This window comes from Hyla sarda, chromosome 10 (genome assembly GCF_029499605.1).
Source record: "Hyla sarda isolate aHylSar1 chromosome 10, aHylSar1.hap1, whole genome shotgun sequence".
NCBI classification, from domain to species: domain Eukaryota; kingdom Metazoa; phylum Chordata; class Amphibia; order Anura; family Hylidae; genus Hyla; species Hyla sarda.
The window spans coordinates 33,960,618-33,984,923 of record NC_079198.1 but is presented as its reverse complement, the minus strand read 5'-3'; the positions used below and the strand labels follow the sequence as shown (position 1 = coordinate 33,984,923).

Here is a 24,306-nt window from a genome sequence, read left to right as displayed (position 1 = left end):
GTACAATGGAGTAGGCAGAAGCAAGGTCGGACGTAGCAGAAGGTCGGGGGCAGGCGGCAAGGATCGTAGTCAGGGGCAACGGCAGGAGGTCAGGAACACGGACTAGGAACAGACAAGGAATGCTTTCACTAGGCACAAGTGCAACAAGATCCGGCAAGGGAGTGCAGGGGAAGTGAGGTATAAGTAGGGAGTGCACAGGTGGAAACTAATTAAGCTAATTGGGAAGATTGGGCCAGGCACCATCATTGGTGCACTGGCCCTTTAAATCGCAGAGACCCGGCGCGCGCGCGCCCTAGGGAGCGGGGCCGCGCGCGCCGGGACAGGACCGAGGGAGAGCGAGTCAGGTACGGGGACCGGGGTGCGCATCGCGAGCGGGCGCTATCCGCATCGCGAATCGCACCCCGGCTGAAGGCGGGACCGCAGCGCACCCGGTCAGTGGATCTGACCGGGGCGCTGCAACAACGAAGATGAGGCGAGCGCTCCGGGGAGGAACGGGGACCCGGAGCGCTCGGCGTAACACCCATTGAGTTCATTCCTGATAATATTCCCAATAGACATGAGGTTTTATGGCGTAGAGAGAACTATTGAATTTTAAAGTTAAATACACTTACTCCTAGGGGACTTATGAGAAACAATTGAGAGTAATTTTTAACCTATCCAGGTGTCGTGGCAGTCCCCCCTATTTTTAAAGGAGGTCTTACCTTGATCTTACATTACTGTTTTTTTATTATTCTTTTCTTCTAGTGTATATATATATTGTATTTGTGATAATTTTGCCCACTTGCGCATGTATTTGTGCATATATATATATATATATATATATATATATACATACTTTTTTTCCATTCTATTATAGTTAGCTCTTTTTATGCTTTTTTATAGATTCATATTAGTTATTTATATATTTTACAATAGCTCTATTTAAGTCCATTTTAGTTTCATTTATATTAACTCCTATACACACGTTCAGCATTTCATACTTTTATTCGATACCTATAGTGCACTTTATAATTATTCACCACACACCACCGGTCTCCGTCCTGTTATTTCTTGGACAGAGTTTAGCTTGCGTTCCACTCAACGCAGCTCGTCCTTGTGAACATGTGATTACACCAGTGTGAACTGGATGTGCGTTCCACCTCCACAGCACTGCGGTCCACATACATAGTGTAGATGTATGTGTGTTCCAGCTCCATAGCGATGCGGTCCACATACACAGGGGGACGTGGCACGCATATCGGAAGTAACAATATATCCGGCCATATCCTCCATGTGTATACACAGCGTTCTAACAACAGGGATATGGAGCGTACAATATATGCGAATAGAGTAAGGTGCCCTTGGCTTGGCCCTGTTCCCATATTTATGGATTATTCGTGTTTATATATGTATATAGATGTTACATAACACCTAATAGGTTGCTGATTGAATAATGTGCAGTGATGTGTATACGTGTGTGCTGTTTGTATTTAGTTGTGAGCTCATTTTTGTCTGGTCATCTGAAGAAGGAGGATTATTCCTGTGAAAACACATTTAAGATAGGCATAATAAAGCAATCCTTTTGCCTACTCTTGGAATCCTAGTACTCTTTTGAACTCCTTGAGATATCACCAAACCTTTTTTCTTATTTTAATTCTCCCATACACATTAGATAGTTGTCTAAATGCTGCTTCAGATGATTTTCATCTGCTCTCTTAATGGAGAGAGGAAGAGAAACCATCTGCCAGACACCTCTAGCGGCATCCTTTCACACCAGGAACAAAAGGATTGAGCATTTAAAAATGCAACAGACCTGTTCCTACTCTTCCCTAATATCATCTTTTGAGGGGAGACTAAGGAGTCCGCCATATACATCAGGAAACTTACCGAAATTGGCAGGTTCATAGTTTAATGTTCACAGCCAGCTTGACTGGTTCTCCAACCAGTAAGAACTAATAGTAGGTATTACCAGCAAATAAATAACTCAAAGTCTGCTTCTCTTTAGGAGACCTTCAATCTAAAGATGACTTCTCCAAAGCTTAAAACCTCTTTCAATGTATCATTCAGAACATAGAATTGCCATCCATTTTCAACCCACCAGTAGTAAAATTCTTTGAATCGACCTCCTGGTACTATAACAGGATTCGGAACATAGATTTGTGAGTGAAGTTCTGGTTCATCCTTTACCTTTTGACTTATCTGCAAGATATATGTGGAAGACTCTTTGATATGTTATACACTTAAAGCCATTGTGAGTTAATGTTATCTAATACATTGTGATTTTCTTTTGTTACCTTTCTACCCAAAACTTTCCAAAGATCGTTTAGGTCTGCAGCCCATGAACGGAGCTCTGGATCAGCAATATGAGACAAGAACTCAGGACTGTCAGGTAAAAATAAATACATTAATGCTTAGAATTTGTTTAGTGTGTTTAAGATGGATTTTGACACAAATTTGCTTTTAGTATATACTTCTCATGCCAATCCAACGGGTCCCAATCTTCAAATTCTGTTCCAGGTTGAGCAAAGGATGTGTTAACAAAAGTAATAAGCCTATCTTTATCGATTTGTCCTCTTGATCTTTTCAACAGATCCTTAAACTTCTTTTTTATTTGAGCTGGAATAATAATAGGAATAATATTTAGCACCTCAATTTGTCTGCATCACTGCAAACAGTATGGTATTTATTTGATATGCTGTTTACATAGACCACAGTTAGGGCTCATACACAGGAATATATTAGGGCCATATACTACCTCCACGTGATTTCATACATTCCAAGTAAGATAGTAACATAGTTCATAAGGTCAAAATAAGACCAGAGTCCATTAAGTTCAACATATAACCCTAATAAGTCCCTACTGAGTTGATATAGATCTAGACTCCATAACCTGTAATCTTATTATTCTCTAAAAATGCATCCAGACCCCTTTTAAATTATTTTACAGAGTTCAACATGACCACCTCCTTTGGTAGAGAATTCCACAGTCTCACTGCTCTTACAGTAAAGAACCCCCGTCTGTGCTGGTTTTGAAACCTTCTTTCCGCTAGACGTAGAGGATGCCCCCTTGTTATAGATACAGTCCTGGGTATAAATAGATCATGGGAGAGATCTTTGTAAGATCCCCTGATATATTTATACATAGTTATTAGATCGCCCCTAAGCCTTGTTTTTAACCCTTACAGGACCCATGACGTACGGGTACGTCATGAGTCCACTCCCGTTCTATAACGCGGGGCCACGGCGTGGCCCCGTGTCATAGCAGGTTGGGCCCGGCCTCTAACAACGGGCAGGACCCGTGGCTAATAGCACGTGGCACTGATCATGGTGCTGCACGCTATTAACCCTTTAGAAGTGAAAGTAAATCGTTGCCAGTTAGCTCAGGGGGCTGTTCGGGATGTCCGCGGCGAAATAGCTGTGACACAGCAAGAGGGTCCCTTACCTTGCCTCCTGGTGTCCGATCGCCGAATGACTGCTCAGTGCCTGAGATCCAGGCATGAGCAGTCAAGCGGCAGAATCATCGATCAGTGGTTTCCTATGAGAAACCACTGATCAATGTAAAAGATCAGTGTGTGCAGTGTTATAGCTCCCTATGGGAGCTATAACACTGCAAAAAAAGTAAATAAAGATCATTTAACCCCTTCCCTAATAAAAGTTTGAATCACCACCCTTTTCCCATTTAAAAAAAAAACTGTGTAAATAAAAATAAACATATGTGGTATCGCCGCGTGCGGAAATGTCCAAATGATAAAAATATATCTTTAATTAAACCACACGGTCAATAGCATACGCGCAAAAAAACACCAAAGTCCAAAATAGTGTATTTTTGGTCACTTTTTATGAAAAAAATGAATAAAATGATCAATAAGTCCTATGGATACAAAAATGGTACCGCTAAAAACGGCGCAAAAAATTTGTCCTCATAACGCCCCATACGCAGAAAAATTAAAAAGTTATAGGGGTCAGAAGATGACAATTTTAAACATATACATTTTCCTGCATGTAGTTATGATTTTTTCCACAAGTACAACAAAATCAAACCTATATAAGTAGGGTATCATTTTAATTGTATGGACTTACACAATAAAGTGAAGGTGTCATTTTTACCAAAAAATTTACTGTATAGAAACGGAAGCCCCCAAAAGTTACAAAATGGTGTTGTTTTTTTTTGTCTCACAATGATTTTTTTCCGTTTCTCCGTAGATTTTTGGGTAAAATAACTGATGTTATTACAAAGTGGAATTCTTGGCGCAAAAAATAAGCCATCATATGGATTTTTAGGTGCAAAATTGAAAGAGTTAGGATTTTTTAAAGGTAAGGAGGAAAAAAATGAAAATGCAAAAACAGAAAAACCCCGGGTCCTTAAGGGGTTAATAAACTAAATAACCCTAATTATGATAATCTTTCTGGGTACTGTAGCCCTCTCCAGCTCCACTGTATCTTTCTTGTACACTTGTGCCCAGTACTGTGTGTGGTCTGACGAGTGATTTGTACAGTGGTAGAATTATTTCCTTGTCGTGGGCATCTATGCCCCTATTGATGCATCCCATGATTTTATTTGCCTTGGCAGCAGCTGCCCAACACTGGTCACTACAGCTAAATTTACTATTAACTAAGATTCCCAAGTCCTTTTCCATGTCAGTCGTCCCAAGTGTTCTGCCATTTAATACATAATTCCAGCCTGGATTTTTCTTCCCCATGTGTTTTACCTTACATTTTTCAGTGTTGAACCTCATTTGTGACTTCCCAGCCCAAACCTCCAAACTATCCAGATCCATTTGTAATAGTGCACTGTCCTCTATAGTGTTTACCGCTTTACAGAGTTTAGTATCATCTGCAAAGACTTTACTATTAAACCCCTCTACAAGGTCATTAATGAATATATTAAATAGAACAGGACCCAAGATGTACCCCTGTGGTACCCCACTAGTAACAGTCACCCAATCAGAATAAGTACCATTAATAACCACCCTCTGTTTCCTATCACCGAGCCATTTACTTGCCCACTTGCACACATTTTCCCCCAGCCCAAGCATTCTCATTTCATGCACCAACCTTTTATGAGGCACCATATCAAATGCTTTGGAAAAATCCAGATAGACGACATCCAGCGATTGCTCCAGTCTGGAGCTCACCTCTTCATAAAAGCTGATCAGGTTAGTTTGACAGGACCGATCCCTCATAAAGCCATGCTGATATGGAGTCATACATTTATTTTTATCAAGATACTCCAAAATAGCATCCCTTAGAAAACCCTCAAACAATTTACATACAGCGGAGGTTAAACTAACAGGCCTATAATTCCAGGGGGTCACCTTTTGACCCCTTTTTAAATATTGGCACCACATTTGCCATGCGCCAGTCCTGGGGGACAGTCCCTGTTACTATAGAGTCCCTGAATATAAAAAAAAGGGGTCTGTCTATTACATTACTTAATTCCTTTAGAACACGGGGGTGAATACCATCTGGACCTGGCGATTTATCTATTTAGGCGGCACTATACTTCTTCCTGGGTTAGACAGGTGACCTGTACTGGGGAGTTTACCTTATCTTGCCTTAGCTTTTTCCTGATCCCCGTTTATAATTTCTTCCTCATAATTTTTTAAAGGACCAACACTTTCATTTTTAACCTTTTTGCTATTTATATAGTTAAAAAAAACATTTTGGGGTTAGTTTTATTCTCTTTGGCAATAAATCTTGCTGTCTCTTTTTTCTCTATAGCTTTTTAATGCTTCCTCACTGCCATCCTGTTTTAGTAGTTTAAATGCTTTATTTTTGTCATTTTTTGCCCCCTTAACATTTTTATTCATCCATATTGGTTTTCTTTTATTTCTGACCCTTTTATTCCCATAAGGTATATACATATTACAGTGAGAATTTAAAATATTTTTAAAAGTCTCCCAATTAGTGTCAGTATTCTTGTTTTTGCTCAAACTTTGCCTTCCTAAAGTTCAATGTTTTTGTGGCCCCTCGAGAGATTCCCTTATTGAAGAACAAGCTATTATGTATTATATTATGATCACTATTTCCTATGTGTCCTTCTACTTGTACATTAGTTACTCTATTTGGTCTGTTGGTTAATATTAAGTCTAGTAGGGCGCCCCCTCTGGTCGGGCCCTGCACCATTTGGGACAGATAATTGTCTTTAGCTATAGTCAGAAACCTGTTTCCCTTATGAGATTCACAGGTCTCAGTCTCCCAGTTTATATCAGGATAGATAAAGTCCCCCATTATTATCACATCGTTCTGATTTGCTGCCTTGTTTATTTGCCTCAGTAATTGACCTTCTGGCTCTTCCATTATGTTTGGTGGCTTAGAGTAAACCCCTATCAGTATTTTTTTATTTTCATCTCCATATATTTCTACCCATAATGACTCCACATTATCATTTCTCTCCCATATGTCCTCCCTCAGTGTGGCCTTCAGACTCGATTTCACATAAAGACAAACTCCTCCCCCTTTCCGCGTTGTCCAATCCTTTCTGAATAGACAATAACCCTGTATGTTGCCTGGCCAGTTACAGCTATCGTCCAACCAAGTCTCTGTTATACCCACTAATTCTCCTCAGACATCAACCACTCCAGTTCCTCTGTTTTATTGGTCAGACTTCTGGCATTAGTCAACATGCAATTTAAAGGTGTATGTTTTCCCCAAGCACAGCTGCACCCTCCCCATTGAGGGTCTGCCCGTCCCTACGGTAGAGCCAGTATCCGACAGTGAAGTCGGCCCAGTTCTCCATGAACACTAACCCCTCCTTCCTACACCAGCTTCTGAGCAACTTGTTTACCTCCCTAATCTCCCGCTGCCTCTCTGGTGTGGCTTGTGGTAACGGTAATATTTAAAAAAATATTACCTTGGAGGTCCTTGCCTTAAAGGGGTATTCCAGGATTTTTTTTTATTTGACTATGCTACAGGGGCTGTAAAGTTAGTGTAGTTCATAATGTAGTGTCTATACCTATGTGTGACGGTTTTTTCACAATTCTTATGTCATTTTCACCCTAATATTTGTTTTTAACAGCATACAAAATGACTGTTGTCTGAGATTTTTCCCAGCTTGCAATGCGGCCGAGACCTGACTCACTAGTCAACTGATGATAGGGAGCCGGTCTGCTTCAATGGGTGGAGGGATCAATCTGCAACTAATGCAACAGCTGTAGTCACCCTGATTGAAAACCACAGGTCTTTTGTTTCAATGGGTGGGGTGGCTGATGTGTGAGAGGGAGGAAAATGGCATTGTGGGATTTGTAGTCAAAAAAACATAAGTCAAACAGGAAATACAAGTTCACAAAAAGCTAGACATAGTGTTATGGTAATCTCATGACATAGCCATTTAGCCCCAAGACAAGCACTGATCCTTCCTAGGCATGTCCATTACTGTCTGCCAGGTACGTACTAAAATCACCTTATGGTGGATAACCCCTTTAAGCTTGCGGCCTAAGTCTCTGAAATAATTTTTAAGGACACTCCACCTACCTCTTACTTTGTCATTGGTGCTAATATGTACCATGACTGCTGGGTCCTCTCCAGCCACACCCTGCAACCTGTCAACCCAATCCACGATGTGCCAAACTCGAGCGCCAGGAAGACAACACACTGTTAGGCGATCCCGTTTTTTGTGACAGATCGCCCTGTCTGTCCCCCTTAATAATTGAGTCCCCCACTACTAGTACCTGCCTGGCCTGCCCTGCACTCCTCTCCCTCCTTACTGGAGCAGACAACCCCCTGGCAGTCAGAGGCAGAGTCCTGCTGCAGTACTACTAGCTCTGAAATGGCATCCCCCTCATCTTTCAACTGGGCAAACTTGTTGGGGGTGTGCCAGATCAGGACTAGCCTCCCTGACACTTTTCCCTCCATCCCGTTTTCTAACTAGCTGCCTGACTGTCCTGCACCTCCGTCCCACTATCCTCTCCCACCTCTACCCCAGAGAGTACTTGCTCAGTGAGCAGGAGACTCCTCTCCAAGTTGTCAATGCATCTCAGTGTTGCCAGTTGCTCCTCTAGATCCAGGATCTGGGCTTCCAAATGAACAACTTGCACATATCTCACACAACAATATTCACGCTCAATCTGCTGTTCAAGGATTGCATACATTGTGCAAGATGCACACTGGACTGCCTTTTCCAACATGGAGGCCATACTAGATTTTGGGATTGCAAAAATTAACAGTAAAAAAACAATCAAATATTTCAATTAAACTCCCTGAATTTAAAGTCCCTTAATTTTAAGTCCCTCTCACTTTTTTACTTACACTCATTTGTATACTTCACACTCTTGTATACAGACACACAATCACTAGTAGAGATGAGCGAATTTACACTGATTCGATTCGCCATGAACTTCTCGGCCCGGTGACTTTAGCCTGCATAAATTAGTTCAGCTTTCAGGTGCTCCGGTGGGCTGGAAAAGGTGGATACAGTCCTAGGAGACTCTCCTAGGACAGTATCCACCTTTTCCAGCCCACCGGAGCACGTAAAAACTGAACTAATTTATGCAGGCTAAAGTCATCAACTGCCGAGCCGCGAAGTTCGTGACGAATGCTTAGTATACTTGCTTTTATAGTTACCAGATACCACCTCTCCCTTCCTTTGCCTGGAAGTATAATTTAAATCGAATCTAACAGCAAAACTTTAGGCCTGTTCCATTGGATGCTGTAGTATAGAGTTTACATTCCTTAAAGGAATAAAAAATGTTGAATCAACTGTTGCCAAAAAGTTAAACAGATTTGTAAATTGTGAAAGGATAAAGGAGAAAGCTACCGTTCTCAAGCTAGATTCTGTGTGAGGAGTGTAGAAATTTATTAAAAATTTAATTAAAAAAATTATAATAATAAAAAACAAAGATACTGGGGGAAATTCATCAAAACCTGTCCAGAGGAAAAGTTGCCCAGTTGCCCATAGCAACCAATCAGATTGCTTCTTTCAGTTTGCAGGGGCCTTGTTAAAAATGAAATAAGCGAGCTGATTGGTTGCTATGGGCAACTGGGCAACTTTTCCTCCGGACAGGTTTTGATAAATCTCCTTGACTGAGAGTGAGATATTTGCACAATGATTGTGTTTATTAATAATAATAATAATATATATATATGGATAAAATCGTGTTTTATATGTGTGGTGTCTGCAGGGCCCATGCAGACCACCCATAAAACACTAATAGGGTTTTGTATACATAATGTTGGTAGTTGGTGATGACGTAATGATTGGCGGTTTTCCCACTGGCTTGCGGAGCGCATTCGATATGATATCGTAAATGCGGCTAAGATGCGTGATGGGGTAATGTACTCTCAATACTGGCTAGAAGCGTTTCGAGACCCTCTTGGTCTCTTTTTCAATAGCTAATGTAAAAAAGAGAGGGTCTCGAAACGCGTCTAGCCAGTATTGAGAGTACATTACCACATCAAGCATCTTAACCGCATATACGATATCATATCGAATTCGCTCCGCAAGCCAGTGGGAAACCACCAATTATTACGTCATTAACAACTACCAACTTCCAGCTTCAGCAACGGACGTGCACCATCTGACCTGCATCATCTGACCTCTCCCTCCCCAGGCCCCCCATGACCGTACTCCCGCTAACTGGACTACGAGGGATGGACCGGCCTATGATGGGTAAGTGAGAGAGCTATGGGGATCTATACTCCGGGTGAGCAGCGCGTGCAGCGCACACCTACAAATTGCAATTAACACTGCTTTCCTACAGCAACAAGGAACGGCACATAGCGCCGATACCCTATAGCATCAGCCTTAACTGAAGGCATATACCTAATTCTCATTGTACAGGACCTCCAGGACGGCGCATGGTGCCATATCACTTTACCCCATTGAAATTTTTTTTTCTCATGTGGGCAAAATAAGCAGCATATGTTTTTCTTTTGCGGTAGATGCATGTAACTCCATAGCGTATAAGCTAGCAAGCCAGCGGCATGAACATTTGTACTCTTTAATTTTCTTTTACTCTATTAATGTTTTAAAAGTATACAAAACCCTATTTGTGTTTTATGGGTGGTCGGCATGGTCCCTGCAGACACCACACATATAGCACGATTTTATTTATATATATATATATATATATATATATATATATATATATACACACACATTTTATTAATAAACACAATCATTATTCAAATATCTCACTCTCAGTATCTATTTCTTTATTTTTTTTATTACATTTTTATTAAAGGAGATCTGTAGTGCAATATAACTTATCCCCTATCCGAAGGATAGGGGATAAGTTATAGATCGCGGGGGGTCCGAGCGCTGGGGATCTCCTGGACGGCTATCTGCTGGGGACGAAACTTCACTTCCTGCAGACTGCCGCGACCCCGTCCAGGAGATCCCTGGGGGCCCCAGCGCTCAGACCCTCGCGATCCATAACTTATCCCCTATCCTTTGGATAGGGGATAAATTATTTTGCGCTGGAATAATCCTTTCAATTCCTACACTCCTCACACAGAATCTAGCTTGAGAACGGTAACTTTCTCCTTTATCCTTTCATTATATTGAGGTTGTATAGGGTACACAACCTTTTTGCTGTACTCCTTAGAATCTGTATTCATATCTGTTGAGCTACCTATTCCTTCTTATTCAGATTTGTAAATTACTTCTATTAAAAAAATCGTAATCCTTCCAGTGTTTATCAGCTGCTATATGATCCACAGGAAATTCTTTACTTTTTGAATTTCCTTTCTGCCTGACCACAGTGCTCTCTGCTGACACCTCTGTCCATTTAAGGAACTGTCCAGAGCAGGATAGAGTTTCTATGGGGATTTGCTCCTACTCTGGACAGTTCCTAGCATGGACAGAGGTGTCAGCAGAGAGCACTAGTGGTCAGACAGAAAGGAAATTCAAAAAGAAAAGAACTTCCTGTGGATCATACAGCAGCTGATAAGTACTGGAAGCATTAAGATTTTTTAATAGAAGTAATTTACAAATCTGTTTAACTTTCTGGCGGAGTAGAGTTTGACAGGGGTGCCGCAGCAGAGAGCGAGGGGGTCCCCAGCGGCGGGACTCCGGCGATCTAACATCTTATCCCCTATCTTTTGGATAGGGAATAAGATGTTTTCAGCAAAGTACCCCTTTATTCCAAAGCATAAAATCTACTATGAAATCCTCAGCATCAAATCTACAGCGTTGATGAATACACAACGTACTAGTAGCATAAAAATCTGCAGTATATATGTCATATGTGAACATACCCTAACACTAGTCAGATAGGATAAAATCAAACAAAATAGGATTTGCCAAATCATTTGCATTAGAATAAAAGACATGGGGAGATTATGACTGTTCGGAACAATGAGAGCCTATTTCCAGAAATTTGTAGGACACTTGTTTAAAACGTCAAGCGGATTTTCAATATAGGACAATTTCAGAATATATTTATCTGTCTGTCTGAGGATAGACATGAAACTATTATTAACACAAAATCCCATGATAAAACTGACCTGGTGTTTCCAGGAGACCCATGTCCACAAAATGTTTATCATCGCTGAAAATCTTGGCCAGCTGGACAGTATGGAGGATATCTCCTGTGCAATAGATGTCACTAAGAAAGAAAGAAATGTTGAAGAATAACATGGAAGAAATATTGGGAACACTGAATATTGAACCCTTAGAGCAGGAGCAAATCCCCATAGCAAACCTATGTGGTCAGACAGAAAATAAATTTCTCTGGAGCATACAGCAGCTGATAAGTACTGGAAGGATTACCCCATAAGGACCAAGCCCATTTTCACCTTAATAACCACAGCATTTTTTGCACATCTGACCACTGTCACTTTAAGCATGAATACCTCTGGGATGCTATTACTTATGAATTTAATTCCGAGATAAAATTGAAATGTTTTTACTTTTGGAAAACCTTACAGGGCTTCAAAGTTCAGCAGCAATTTTCCAATTTTTCACAAAATTTTCCAAATCTGAATTTTTCAGGGACCAGTTCAGTTTTGAAGTGGATTTGAGGGGTCTTCATATTAGAAATGCCCCATAAATTACCCCATTATAAAAACTGCACCACTAAAAGTATACAAAATGACATTCAGAAAGTTTGTTAACCCTTTAGGTGTTTCACAGGAATAGTGAAGGAGAAAATTCAAAATCTCAATTTTTTGCACTAATATGTTCTTGAAGACCCAGTTTTTGAATTTTTACAAGGGGTAAAAGGAGAATAAGCCCCCAAAATGTGTAACCCAATTTCTCTTGAGTAAGGAAATACCTCATATGTGAACGTAAAGTGCTCTGTGGGTGCTCTAGAGGGCTCAGAAGCATTTTCACCTTAATAACCAGAGCATTGTTTGAACATCTGACCACTGTCACTTTAAGCATTAGTAACTCTGGGATGCTTTTACCTATGAATTTGAAATACCTTATATGTGAACGTAAAGCGCTCTGTGGGTTCACTAGAGGGCTCAGAAGCGACAACAGGATTTTGGAGAGTGAATTTTGCTGAAATGGTTTTTGGGGGGCATGTTGCATTTAGGGTGCCATAACAAAAAAAAAAACAAAAACACATGGCATACTATTTTGGAAACTATATTGGCACATAACAAAGGGTACAGGGAGCTCCAAAGGTGTTAGATGACTTTTTGTTACAGTCAGATGTGTAAATGAATGTTTTTTTTTTTCACTAAAATGCATTTTTTTCCCCAAAATTTACCATTTTTACAAGAGGTTATAGGAGAAAATGCCCCCCAAAATTTGTAACCCCATTTCTTCTGAGTATGAAAATATCCCATGTGTGGATGTAAAGTGCTCTGCGGGAGAACTACAATGCTCAGAAGAGAAGGAGCGCCATAGGGCATTTGAAGAGAGAATTTGTTTGGAATGGAAGTCGGCAGCCATGTGCGTTTACAAAGCCCCCATGGTGCCAGAGCAGCCCCCCTACATGTGACCCTATTTAGGAAACTACCCGCCATATGGAATGTAATAAGGGGTGCAGTGAGCATTTACACCCCACTGGCATTTGACAGATCTGTGAAACAGTGGACTGTGCAAATGAAAAATTTAATTTTTCATTTTCATGGATCAATGTTCCAAAAATCTGTTAGACACCTGTGGGTTGTAAATGCTCACTGTACCCCTTATTACATTCTGTGAGAGGTGTAGTTTCCAAAATCGGGTCACATGAGGGGGTCCACTGTTCTGGCATCATGGGGGCTTTGTAAACGCACATGGCCTTCAATTCCAACCAAATTCTCTGTCAAAATGCCCAATGGCGCTCCTTCTCTTCTGAGCCCTGTATTGCGCGAGCAGAGCACTTTACATCCACACATGGGGTATTTCTATACTCTTTTTTCCCATTATCCCATGTGAAAATAAAAAATTTGGGATAACACCAGCATTTCAGTGAAAAATTATATATTTTTTTTATTTTCACGTCCAACTTTAACCAAAATCCTTCAAACACCTGTGGAGTGTTAAAGGAAATCTGTCATCAGAATCACCCCCACTGAACCTGTTACAGAGGCTTTTAGTGCGGGTGATCCTGATTAAAATGCTTCTTACCTCATTAAAAACTGTGCAGCGGTTCGCCAGATATCTTCATTTTTAGTTATATGGTATTCCCAGGCTTGGGACTCAGTGGGAGGTCCGCAGCATCAGCACGGACTCATTTACGTCATTTTTGCTGGGCGGAGCGGCTTGCCGGCTCATGAATATTCATGGCAGCCTCATCGCAGTCTTTCTCCTGGTGTAGGTCATGTGGGTAGCGCCACGCATGCGCCACGCGCCGTACACCCGGAAGCGGCGTTCTCCTGCATAGATAGAGGCATCTATCTGCGATGAGGCATCCATGAATATTCATGAGCCGGGCAGCCGCTCTGCCCGGGGAAAATGACGTAAGCGAGTCCGTGCTGATGCTGTGGACCTCCCACTGAGTCCCAAGCCTGGGAATACCATATAACTAAAAATGAAGATATCTGGCGAACCGCTGCACAGTTTTTAATTAGGTTAGAAGCGTTTTAATCAGGATCAGCCGCACTACAAGCCTGTGTAACAGGTTTAGTGCGGGTGATTCTGATGACAGATTTCCTTTAAGGCTCACTATACCCCTTGTGACATTCCGTAAGTGGTGCAGATTCCAAAATGGGGTCACATGTGGGTGTTTTTTTTCCAATTATGTCAGAACCACTGTAACAATCAGCCATCCCTGTGTAAATTGCCTCAAATGTACATGGCGCTCTCACTCCTGAGCCTTGTTGTGTGCCCGCAGAGCATTTTACGTCCACATATGGGGTATTTCAGTACTCAGGAGAAATTGCGTTACAAATTTTGGGGGTCTTTTTTTCTTTTTACCTCTTGTAAAAATGAAAAATATGGGACAACACCAGCATGTTAGTGTAAAAATGTTTTTCTTTTTTTACAATAACATGCTGGAGTAGACCCCAACTTTACCTTTTCATAAGCAGTAAAAGGATAAAAAGCCCCCCAAAATGTGTTAGGCAATTTCTCCTTAGTATGGAAATACCCCATATGTGGCCCTAAACTGTTGCCTTGAAATATGACAGGGCTCCGAAATGAGAGCGCGCCATGTGCATTTGAGGCCTAAATTAGGGATTTGCATACAGACGGATCCGGATGCAAGAATTACACTTGCCTCCGATACCAAAATTACCCTACGGCAGTGCATCCAGCTGTTACAAAACTCCCAGCATGCCTGGACAGTCAACAGCTGTCCGGCAATACTGGAAGTTGTTGCTTTGCAACAGCTGGAGGCTCTGTTTTGGAAACCGTGCCGTCCCAGCCGTTTTTCATTTTTAATTGGGGGGGGGGGGGGTAACTGTGTAGGGATATGTGTATATGTAGTTTCATACTTCTTATTTTGTGTAGGTGTAGTGTAGTGTTTCTAGGGTACATTCACACAGGCGGGGGTTCACAGTGAGTTTTCCGGTGGGAGTTTGAGCTGCAGCCGGGGCCGGCGTTAGGGCGGGGCAAACCAGGCAATAGCCTGGGGCCCCCTGCTGGCTGCTCAGCATAGGCCTAAACAAGGCCGGTGGGGATCCGCGACCGCCACTGAGCAGCCCGCAGGGGGCCCCCCATCACATTCTGGACATCCCTGTGTTCCGAAAAATCTTTTTGGGACACAAGGATGTTCCTGTTCTTTTCTGCGGCCCCCACGTTAACTTTACAAACGCAGGGGCCGCCGGGAGTTAGCGCACGCAGGGACGTCACTGACGTCCCGTGCGTGCACCCATAGCTACGGAGGAGTGGAGCTGTGAGGAGGACCGGTCGTCGGAACACTGAAGTGGGGCAGTACACAGACATACAGCCTCCAGCCATACACTGTATATGGCTGAAGGCTGTATGTCTGTGGGGGAACTGTACTGCACCTAATGTGGGGAAACTATACTGCACCTAATGTGGGGCAACTGTACTGCACCTAATGTGGGGAACTATACTGCACCTAATGTGGAGGAACTGTACTGCACCTAATGTGGGGGAACTGTACTGCACCTAATGTGGGGGAACTGTACTGCACCTAATGTGGGGGAACTGTACTGCACCTAATATGGGGGAACTGTACTGCACCTAATGTGGAGGGAACTGTACTGCACCTAATGTGGGGGAACTGTACTGCACACCTATTGTGGAGGGAACTGTACTGCACACCTAATGTGGGGGGAACTGTACTGCACACCTAATGTGGAAGGAACTGTACTGCACACCTAATGTGGAAGGAACTGTAATGCACACCTAATGTGGGGGGAACTGTACCGCACACCTAATGTGGGGGGAACTGTACCGCACACCTAATGTAGGGGAACTGTACTACCAACCTAATGTGGGGGGAACTGTACTGCCAACCTAATGTGGAGGGAACTATACTGCCAACCTAATGTGGGGGAACTATACAAAAATATAAAATTGTACTATTCTGATCCCTATAACTCTTTTATTTTTCTGTATATGGGGATGTATGAGGGTCATTTTTTGCAGTTTGATTTGTAGTTTTTATCGGTACCATTTTTGTTTTATTGGGACTTTTCAATTGCTTTTTAGATATTTTTTATGGTATTTGAAGTGACCAAAAATGTGCAAATCTGGTTAGTGCACTATTACGACTTTTGGGGCCCCACTTTTGATTTTGCCTAGGGCCACGCTAAGCCTAAGACCGGCCCTGGCTGCAGCGGAAAATTTGCTGCTTCTCATACATGCAGGGAGAAACTCATCTGTATACCCCTGCCGTGTGAATATACCCTGTACATTCACATGGGGAGGGTGGGGCAAAACCTTCAGCTGTTGCAAAACTACAACTCCCAGCATGCCCATTGGCTGTCCGTGCATGCTGAGGGATGTAGATATGCAACAGCTGGAGGCACACTGGTTGCAAAACGCAGTGTTTGTTACTTAACTCAGTGTTTCACAACCAGTGTGCCTCCAGCTGTTGCAAAACTACAACTTCCAGCATGTACGGTCTATCAGTGCATGCTGGGAGTTGTAGTTTGCAACCGCTGGAGGCACTGCGAAACACTGAGTTAGGTAACAAACTCTGTGTTTCGCATCCAGTGTACATTCAGCTGTTGCAAAGACTACAACTCTCGAAGGGCATGCTGGGACTTGTAGTTATGCAACAGCTGGAGGCAAACCACTACAACTTCCAGCATGCACTTTCAGCGTGGCTATCGGTGCATGGTGGGAGTTGTACTTATGGAACAGCTGGAGGCACACTTTTTCATAACTATAACTGGGCAAGGGGCCGAAAGTCATGCTGGGAGTTGCAGTTGTGCCTCCAGCTGTTGCAAAACTACAACTCCCAGCATGCCCTTTGGCTGTGCATGCTGGGAGTTGTTGCTAAGCAACAGCAGGAGGTAAACAGCGCTTACCTCCTGGTGTTGGATCCCTACGCCACAGACCGCCGCCTCAGGAGACCACCGCCGTCGCTCGGGTCCGCTGTCACACCAGACCCTGGGTGAGCCTCCCCACCACCGAAGTCACTGGTCACCTCCGTGGGCCTGGTTGAACTGTATAGACTTTTCCACCTGTCTAACCTCAGTAAAGCTACCGTTGTCTGTAACTTGGTGACGGAGTCATTATTTCCCCTGTGCCTAGCGCAGGATCCAATGGTATACCTTCGGGTGGTATTGAGGATAAATCCCACCCTGGCTTCAAGAATACAAGAGGTTAATGCCATCTGCCCTTAGGGTAATTCCATCTATCCTACATCACACCCCTTACCACAACACGCTCCCAGCTCACACATCAGGATGATTGACAAGCCAGGAGTCTGCACAGAGCTCTGCTTGTCCTGTCCTCACTTCCTATATTTGGATTCCTCATAGAGACACACAGGCAATAACTGCAGGGACAGCATTTTTTCACCCAAAAATATACACAATTTGTAACCAATGTATATTACAAATATACATAGAATTGTATTATCTACATTATATAAAACGTTTTTGTTGACAACAGGTACACTTTAAGATTTTTAAAGAGAAGTAATTTACAAATCTGTTTAACTTTCTCACACCAGTTGATTTAAAAAATATTATTTTCCACTGGAGTACCCCTTTAAGGGTTTTTTCAGAGCTTTTAAATGCTTGCATGTATGTTCAGTGTTTTTGGTGGTGTCAATGTTTCATAGTTTTTTCTGGAGAATATGGAAAGTCCTTCCAAGAAGCCAGACAAAACATCATGTACAAACCTTTAAAAAAATGCCACAAACACACCAAAATTATTTTTATGTTGTGCATCAACTTTAACCCCTTCAAGAAGAAGTTCAGTATCAAAAAAATGTATCCCCTATCAGCAGAGCCAGAGATACAGCGTTCGTTTATCTCCAGTTCTCTTATAGAGATGCATGGAGAGACCACGGGGTTCCCAGCAGTCCGTCCCCCCCGCAATCTGACACTACTATTTCTCTTTCTATTTTCTTTCAAAGACTGCTTCCTGTCTGTCTCCACTTTGGGTGTGGTATTACAACTTGGCTCCATTCAATTTTTAACCCCCTAATGACCAAGGACGTATAATTACGTCCTTGGCCGGCTCCCGCGATATAACGCCGGGTCACGCGGTGTACGCGCCATATCGGGTCGGTCCCGGCATGTATCTGAAGCCGGCACCCGGCAGCGATCATGGTGCTGCGCGCTATTAACCCTATAGACGCTGCGTTCAAAGTTGAACGCCGGGTCTAAAACGAAAGGGAAAGCTGCCCGGCTGCTCAGTGGGCCGCTGATTGGGACCACAGCAGTGAAAATGTGGTGTCCCGATCAGCTGGGACATGAGCAGAGGTCCTCTTACCTGCCTCCGGCGTGTCCCTTCGGCGATTGATTGCTCCAAGCCTGAGATGCAGGCTTGAGCAATCGACCGCCGATAACACTGATCACTGCAAAGCTATGGCTTTGCAGTGAACAGTGCTGGCAATCAGTGTATGCATTGTTATAGCCTCCTATGGGAGCTATAGCACTGCAAAAAAAAAAGTGTAAAAAAAAGTTAATAAATGGGATTTAACCCTTTCCTTAATAAAAGTTAAAATCACCCCCCTTTTCCCATAAAAAAAACACCATGTAAATAAAAATAAATATAAACATATGTGGTATAGTCACGTGCGTAAATGTCCGAACTATAAAAATATATCGTTAATTAAACCACACGGTCAATGGCGTACGCGCAAAAAAATTCCAAAGTCCAAAATAACGTATTTTTGGTGATGAAAAAGCGATCAAAAAGTCTGATCAATACAAAAATGGTACCGCTAAAAAAGTCAGATCACGGCGCAAAAAATGAGCCCTCATACCGCCCCATACGCAGAAAAATAAAAAAGTTATAGGGGTCAGAAGATGACAATTTTAAACATATTAATTTCCGTGCATGTAGTTATGATTTTTTCCAGAAGTACGACAAAATCAAACCGATATAAGTAGGGTATAATTTTAATTGTATGGACCTACAGAATAAAGATCAGGTATCATTTTTACTGAAAAATGTACTGCATAGAAACGGAAGCCCCCATAAGTTACAAAATGGCGTTTTTTCTTCAATTTCATCGCACAATGATTTTTTTTCCATTTCGCTGTAGATTTTTGGGTAAAATGACTGATGTCACTGCAAAGTAGAATTGGTGGCGCAAAAAATAAGCCATCATATGGATTTTTAGGTGCAAAATTGAAAGGGTTATGATTTTTAAAAGGTGAGAAGGAAAAAACGAAAGTGCAAAAACCGAAAAACCCTCAGTCCTTAAGGGGTTAAAGGGGTACTCCGCCCATAGACATCTTATCCCCTATCCAAAGGGGACGGAAGATCGTGACATCACGACTCTGCCCCTTATGACGTCACACCCCGCCCCTCAATGCAAGTCTATGGGAGGGGGCATGTAAGGTAATTTTAGAGGGTGGTTCCATTTTTACACAGTGCACTTGACGACTAAATTGACATGTAATCGTTATGCTGTGGGTCAAAATTATGCTTACATGCTTTTTTACACCCTGTCCCAAATTATTATGGAAGTGATATTTTTCTTATTTACCTAAATAATTGATGTAAATAACAGTCAGCATAATTCTCATGTTATCAACTATTAAAGAGTAGCTCCCACCATCCTTTTTTTTCTTCTGTCCCTGCCTATTGCCCATCTATCCCTAACCCCCTCCCTGCCTTTAAATTTTTTTTTACTATATTAAAAATGTCTTTTTGTCTGCCTGGTAGTGTGCTCACTACCAGGCAGATTTCCTCAGCAGACGCGACGTCATTGATGCCTGCTGGGGCCGACACTTCCGCCCTTAGTTCACCTATACAGGGTGCCTCCAGCTGTTTCACCACTACAGCTCCCAGCTTGCCCTGACATCTACTGGCTGGGAGTTGTAGTGGTAAAACAACTGGAGGCACCCTTTGTTGAAAATAATAACTTTGTTAGCGCCGCGGCGCTACCCCGAACCCCGCTCTCTCCCCCCCTCTGTTGAAATCAATAGTTTTGTATGGGCCGCAGCGCTACCCCGAACCCCGCTCCCCCTCTCTGTTGAAATCAATAGTTTTGTAAGGGCCACAGCGCTTCCCCGAACCCCGCTCTCTCCCCCCCCTGTTGAAATCAATAGTTGCAGCGGCGCTACCCTGAACCCCCTCCCCCCCAGCCATACCCGAGTGCAGAGCAGCAGCAGCGGCGCGTATATGCCGAGAGGCGGGGCCAGCTTGTGAAGCCAGGGAGCCAATACACTCTCAGCGCTCGCTCCCACCTGTCTGATTGACAGGCAGGGAGCGAGCACAGGCTGAATGAATTAAGACCGATTGCCCCGCTGGCATCGGTCCAAATTCAAGCGTGACGTCACGCCAGCCTGCAGCCGGCCACTAGGAGGGAGACCCCTAGTGGCCGGTTTTCAGCATTAAAATAAACTATTTTAATGAAAAATTTTTTCATAGATTTATATTAGAGATATGTTGTAGTACATAAGTACTACAACATATCAAAAAAAAAAGTTTGGTGACAGTGCCCATTTAAGAGTACAATTTTTTTTAAACATGCAAAACTTACAATGCACTGTTCTAAATTATTATGTACAGCAAGTTTCAAAACACTTTATAGGTTGTAAAGAACTGAAAATTGTCATTTGTTGTGTTTGCAGCATATACTTAACACCTTAAGGACCAATACAAGTAAACCTGTACAGGCCCCTGAAAGACCAGGCCTGATTTTTCAAATCAGGGATGCCTGACTTTATTAGAAAATAACTCTGGTAACTTTATGCCATTCACGATAATTCTGACTTTGTTTTTTTGTCACAAGTTGCCCTTTATGTACATAGTAAAAGTAAGGCAATATGATTTGTATTTTTTTTTTTTTTTTTTTTTACAATGCAAAAAATCATGAAATGTTTTGCTATTTTAACACTAATAGGTTGCATATATTTATACTTTCTGACCAAATAGTTTTTGAAACTTATACTTTCAGATGTCCACCTTATTTTGAAAGCATCTCTTTTGTTTTTAATTAACATTTTAAATGAATTAGAAGCCTAACAATTCAATAGTACATTTTTTTTAATGTGCTATGCAAGGTTTGCAAAAATTTGAAGGTGGTAGAACATAGGAACCCCCCCCCCCCCTTCCAAATGACCCCATTTTAAAGGCCAAGGTATTCGCTAGGGGGTACAGTGAGTATTTCAACACATTGCTTTTTGGCAGGAATTATTACAAAGTCAGTGTTAAAAATTTGAAATCTGCTTTTTTTCACAAATGCATCATTTGTGGAACATATTTTTTGTTCATCGCTTCTGATATTGAAAGAAATGCACCCTATATTTTATTGAGCTGTCTGGCCCGTGTTTGGAAATACCCCACTTAGGCCATATTTGGTCCCTTGGCCGCATGGTAGGACCCAGAAGGAGAGGAGCGCCATTTGGCTTTCAGGGCATTATAGTCCGAATGGATTATAGGCCGCACTTCATGCCTGCAAAGGGTTTTAGCTGCCAGAACCATACAGAACCCCCACAAGTGACCTCATTTTTGAAACTACACCCCCTAATGTATTCACCTAGACCAAAAGTGAGTACTTTGAGTCCTTTTTGTGTGGCTGGAATAGTTACAAAGTCAGTGGAATTTTTTTTCCCCCACAAATGCATCATTTGTGGGACACATTTTTTGTACAATGCATCTGAAAAGTAGAATACCCCCACTTAGGTCATGTTTGGTTGCATTGCCACATGGTGGGACCCAAAAGGAGAGGCGCACCATTTGGCTTTCAGGATATCATTATACAAACTATAGGTCGCACTTCATCTTGCAAAGCATTCTAGCTGTCAGAACAATACTGCACCCCCAGAAGTGACTCCATTTTCGAAACTACACCCCCTAAAGTATTCACCTAGGGCAAACAATAACCGGGGCAGACCTGGGCCTTGTAAAGACCCTCGGCTGCCCAGGTAACTAGCAGCACCCCGCAATCGTTACGGGGTGCAACAGGAGAGAGACAGAGGTCCTGGCAGTGCTGCAGGGTCCCGACTGTGTGTTACAGCCTAGTCTCTGCCGCAATCTCATGGGTGCACTGGGCAGCACCCACGAGAACCATGGACGTGTATACTCGTCCTGGTGAGGGAACATGCATCCTGCCTGGACCTTTTAACAACATTTTAACTTTTTAAACATTTTAACAGGTCACGTTACATTTTAACATAGGCCCCCTTATTTGATAGCAGCTTCACAAGTCTTGCATCCATTGAACTTGTGAGTTTTTGGACAGTTTCTGCTTGAATTTGTTTGCAAGATATCAGAATAGCCTCCCAGGGCTTCTGTTTGGATGTAAACTGACTCCCACCCTCATAGATCTTTTGCTTGAGGATGCTCCAAAGGTTGTCAATAGGATTGAGGTCAGAGGAGGATGGAGGCCACACCATGATTTTCTCTCCTTTGCTCCCCATAGCAGCCATTGATGCAGAGGTATTCTTTGCAGCATGAGATGGTGCCTTGTCATGCATGAAGATTATTTTATTACGGAAAGCATAGTTCTTCATTCTATACCAGGGAAGAAAGTCGTCAGTCAGAAACTCCACATACTTTGCAGAGGTCATCTTTACACCTTCATGGACTCTAAAGGGGCCAACCAGCTCTCTTCCCAGGATTCCGGCCCAAAATATGACTCCACCACCGCCTTGCTGACGTCGCAGCCTTGTTTGAACAGGGTGGCCATCCACCAACCCTCCACTGCTCCATCCAGGGTTGCACAGCACTCATCAGTGAACAGGACTGAGTTGAAAATTTGTCTTTATGTATTTTTGTGCCCAATGCAGCCATTTCTGCTTGTGAGCATTGGTTAATGGTGGCCGAATAGAAGGTTTATGCACAGTTGCAAGACTCTGGGAGAACTCTACTCCTTGATGTCCTTGGGACTCCAGAGGTACCAGCAGCTTCAGATATCTAAAGTCCAGAAGAAATGAAGAAAAGAGCGGATCACTCACCGATTTGATGCTGTGAATTTTATTGAAGTTATCATGCAGCGGCTACATACGGGTTGATGTCAGCGGCAGGGCAGGAGGTGAATCAGAGCCCCGTCCAAAGCAACAGCGCCGTTTCACGCCTACAGGGCGTTTCTTCAGGCCTGGGCCTGAAGAAACGCCCTGTGGGCGTGAAACGGTGCTGTCGCTTTGGACGGGGCTCTAATTCACCTCCTGCCCTGCCGCTGACATCAACCCGTATGTAGCCGCTGCATGATAACTTCAATAAAATTCACAGCATCAAATCGGTGAGTGATCCGCTCTTTTCTTCATTTCTTCTGGACTTTGTTTTTTTGCCTGATCTATCATTGCGTGAGCACCACCGTACAAGTAGCTGTACATCATTAGTGTGTAGCCCTCTGACAGCCCTTTCACACTCGTGCTCAAAATCCCGAGGCGGTGCCAGGTGTCTTGTTTCACTTCAGCTTCAGATATCTGTTTGCTGTTATGTAATGGTATTTTAGCAGCTGCTCTCTTGATCCGATGCATGGATCTGGCAGAAATCTTCCTCAATGTGCCTTTATCTGCACAAACCCATCTGTGCTCTGAATCAGCCACAAATCTCTTAATAGTCCAATGATCATGCTTAACTTTTCGTTAAATATCTAATGTTTTCATACCTCGTCCAAGGCATTGAACTATTTCACTCTTTTCGGCAGCAGAGAGATACTTTTTCTTCCCCATATTGCTTGGAAATGGTGCTCTGCTTAATAATGTGGAACACCAGTCTTTAGTAGTTTTTCCTTAAATTGGGCTCACCTGGCAATCTAATTATCACAGGTGTCCAAGATTGTTTTCAGTGATCAAAAAAGCCCTGAGACACAACGCCATGCATGAGTTAAACTAAAAAAATAAATATTTAATCTTTGTGACACTTAAATAGAATTTGCATAATCATTTGGAATAGGGTGTATTACTGTACTACTTTTAAAAAGTTTTTTGACAGAATAAGTGTGCTTTGAATTTCCCATGAATCAATTTGGAACCATTTTATTTTTTATCTTTTCATACACTGGACAGAATTTTAGTGCTGTGATCCATAGTTTTATTGGTACCATTTTGTTTTGATGGGACTTTTTGATCACTTTTGAGTGGGGTATGTTCCTGAGGAAGTGTAGTTCTTTTTAGTCTGATCACAGTGGCCCCTGCTGCCACCCGTGTCCGTGTCGGGAACTGTCTGGCGCAGGAAAGGTTTGCTATGGGAATTTGCTCTTGCGCTGGACAGTTCCTGACACAGACAGAGGTGACAGCAGAGAGCACTGTGGTCAGGCGTGGAAAAAGCTACACAACTTTCTCTGGAGCATACAGCAGCTGATCAGTACTGGAAGGCTGAAGATTTTTAAATAGACATAATTAACACATCTTTATAAGTTTTTGGCACCAGTTGTGTTAGGATTCGGCAGGCTGGTG

At 42.6% G+C, this 24,306-nt stretch overlaps 1 protein-coding gene across 9 annotated transcripts in view; it reads right to left on the bottom strand.

Moving 5' to 3' along the window:
- TREH (trehalase) overlaps positions 1-24,306 on the bottom strand; it is a 120,004-nt gene that overhangs the window by 45,447 nt on the left and 50,251 nt on the right. For all 9 annotated transcript variants that reach the window (XM_056544786.1, XM_056544791.1, XM_056544787.1 and 6 more), the window contains 4 exons: positions 11,425-11,525; positions 2,451-2,595; positions 2,274-2,361; positions 2,078-2,178 (listed from right to left, as the gene is read on the bottom strand). In XM_056544786.1, the coding sequence (XP_056400761.1) occupies positions 2,078-2,178; positions 2,274-2,361; positions 2,451-2,595; positions 11,425-11,525 (435 nt within the window). The remainder of the gene's footprint in view (positions 1-2,077; positions 2,179-2,273; positions 2,362-2,450; positions 2,596-11,424; positions 11,526-24,306) is intronic.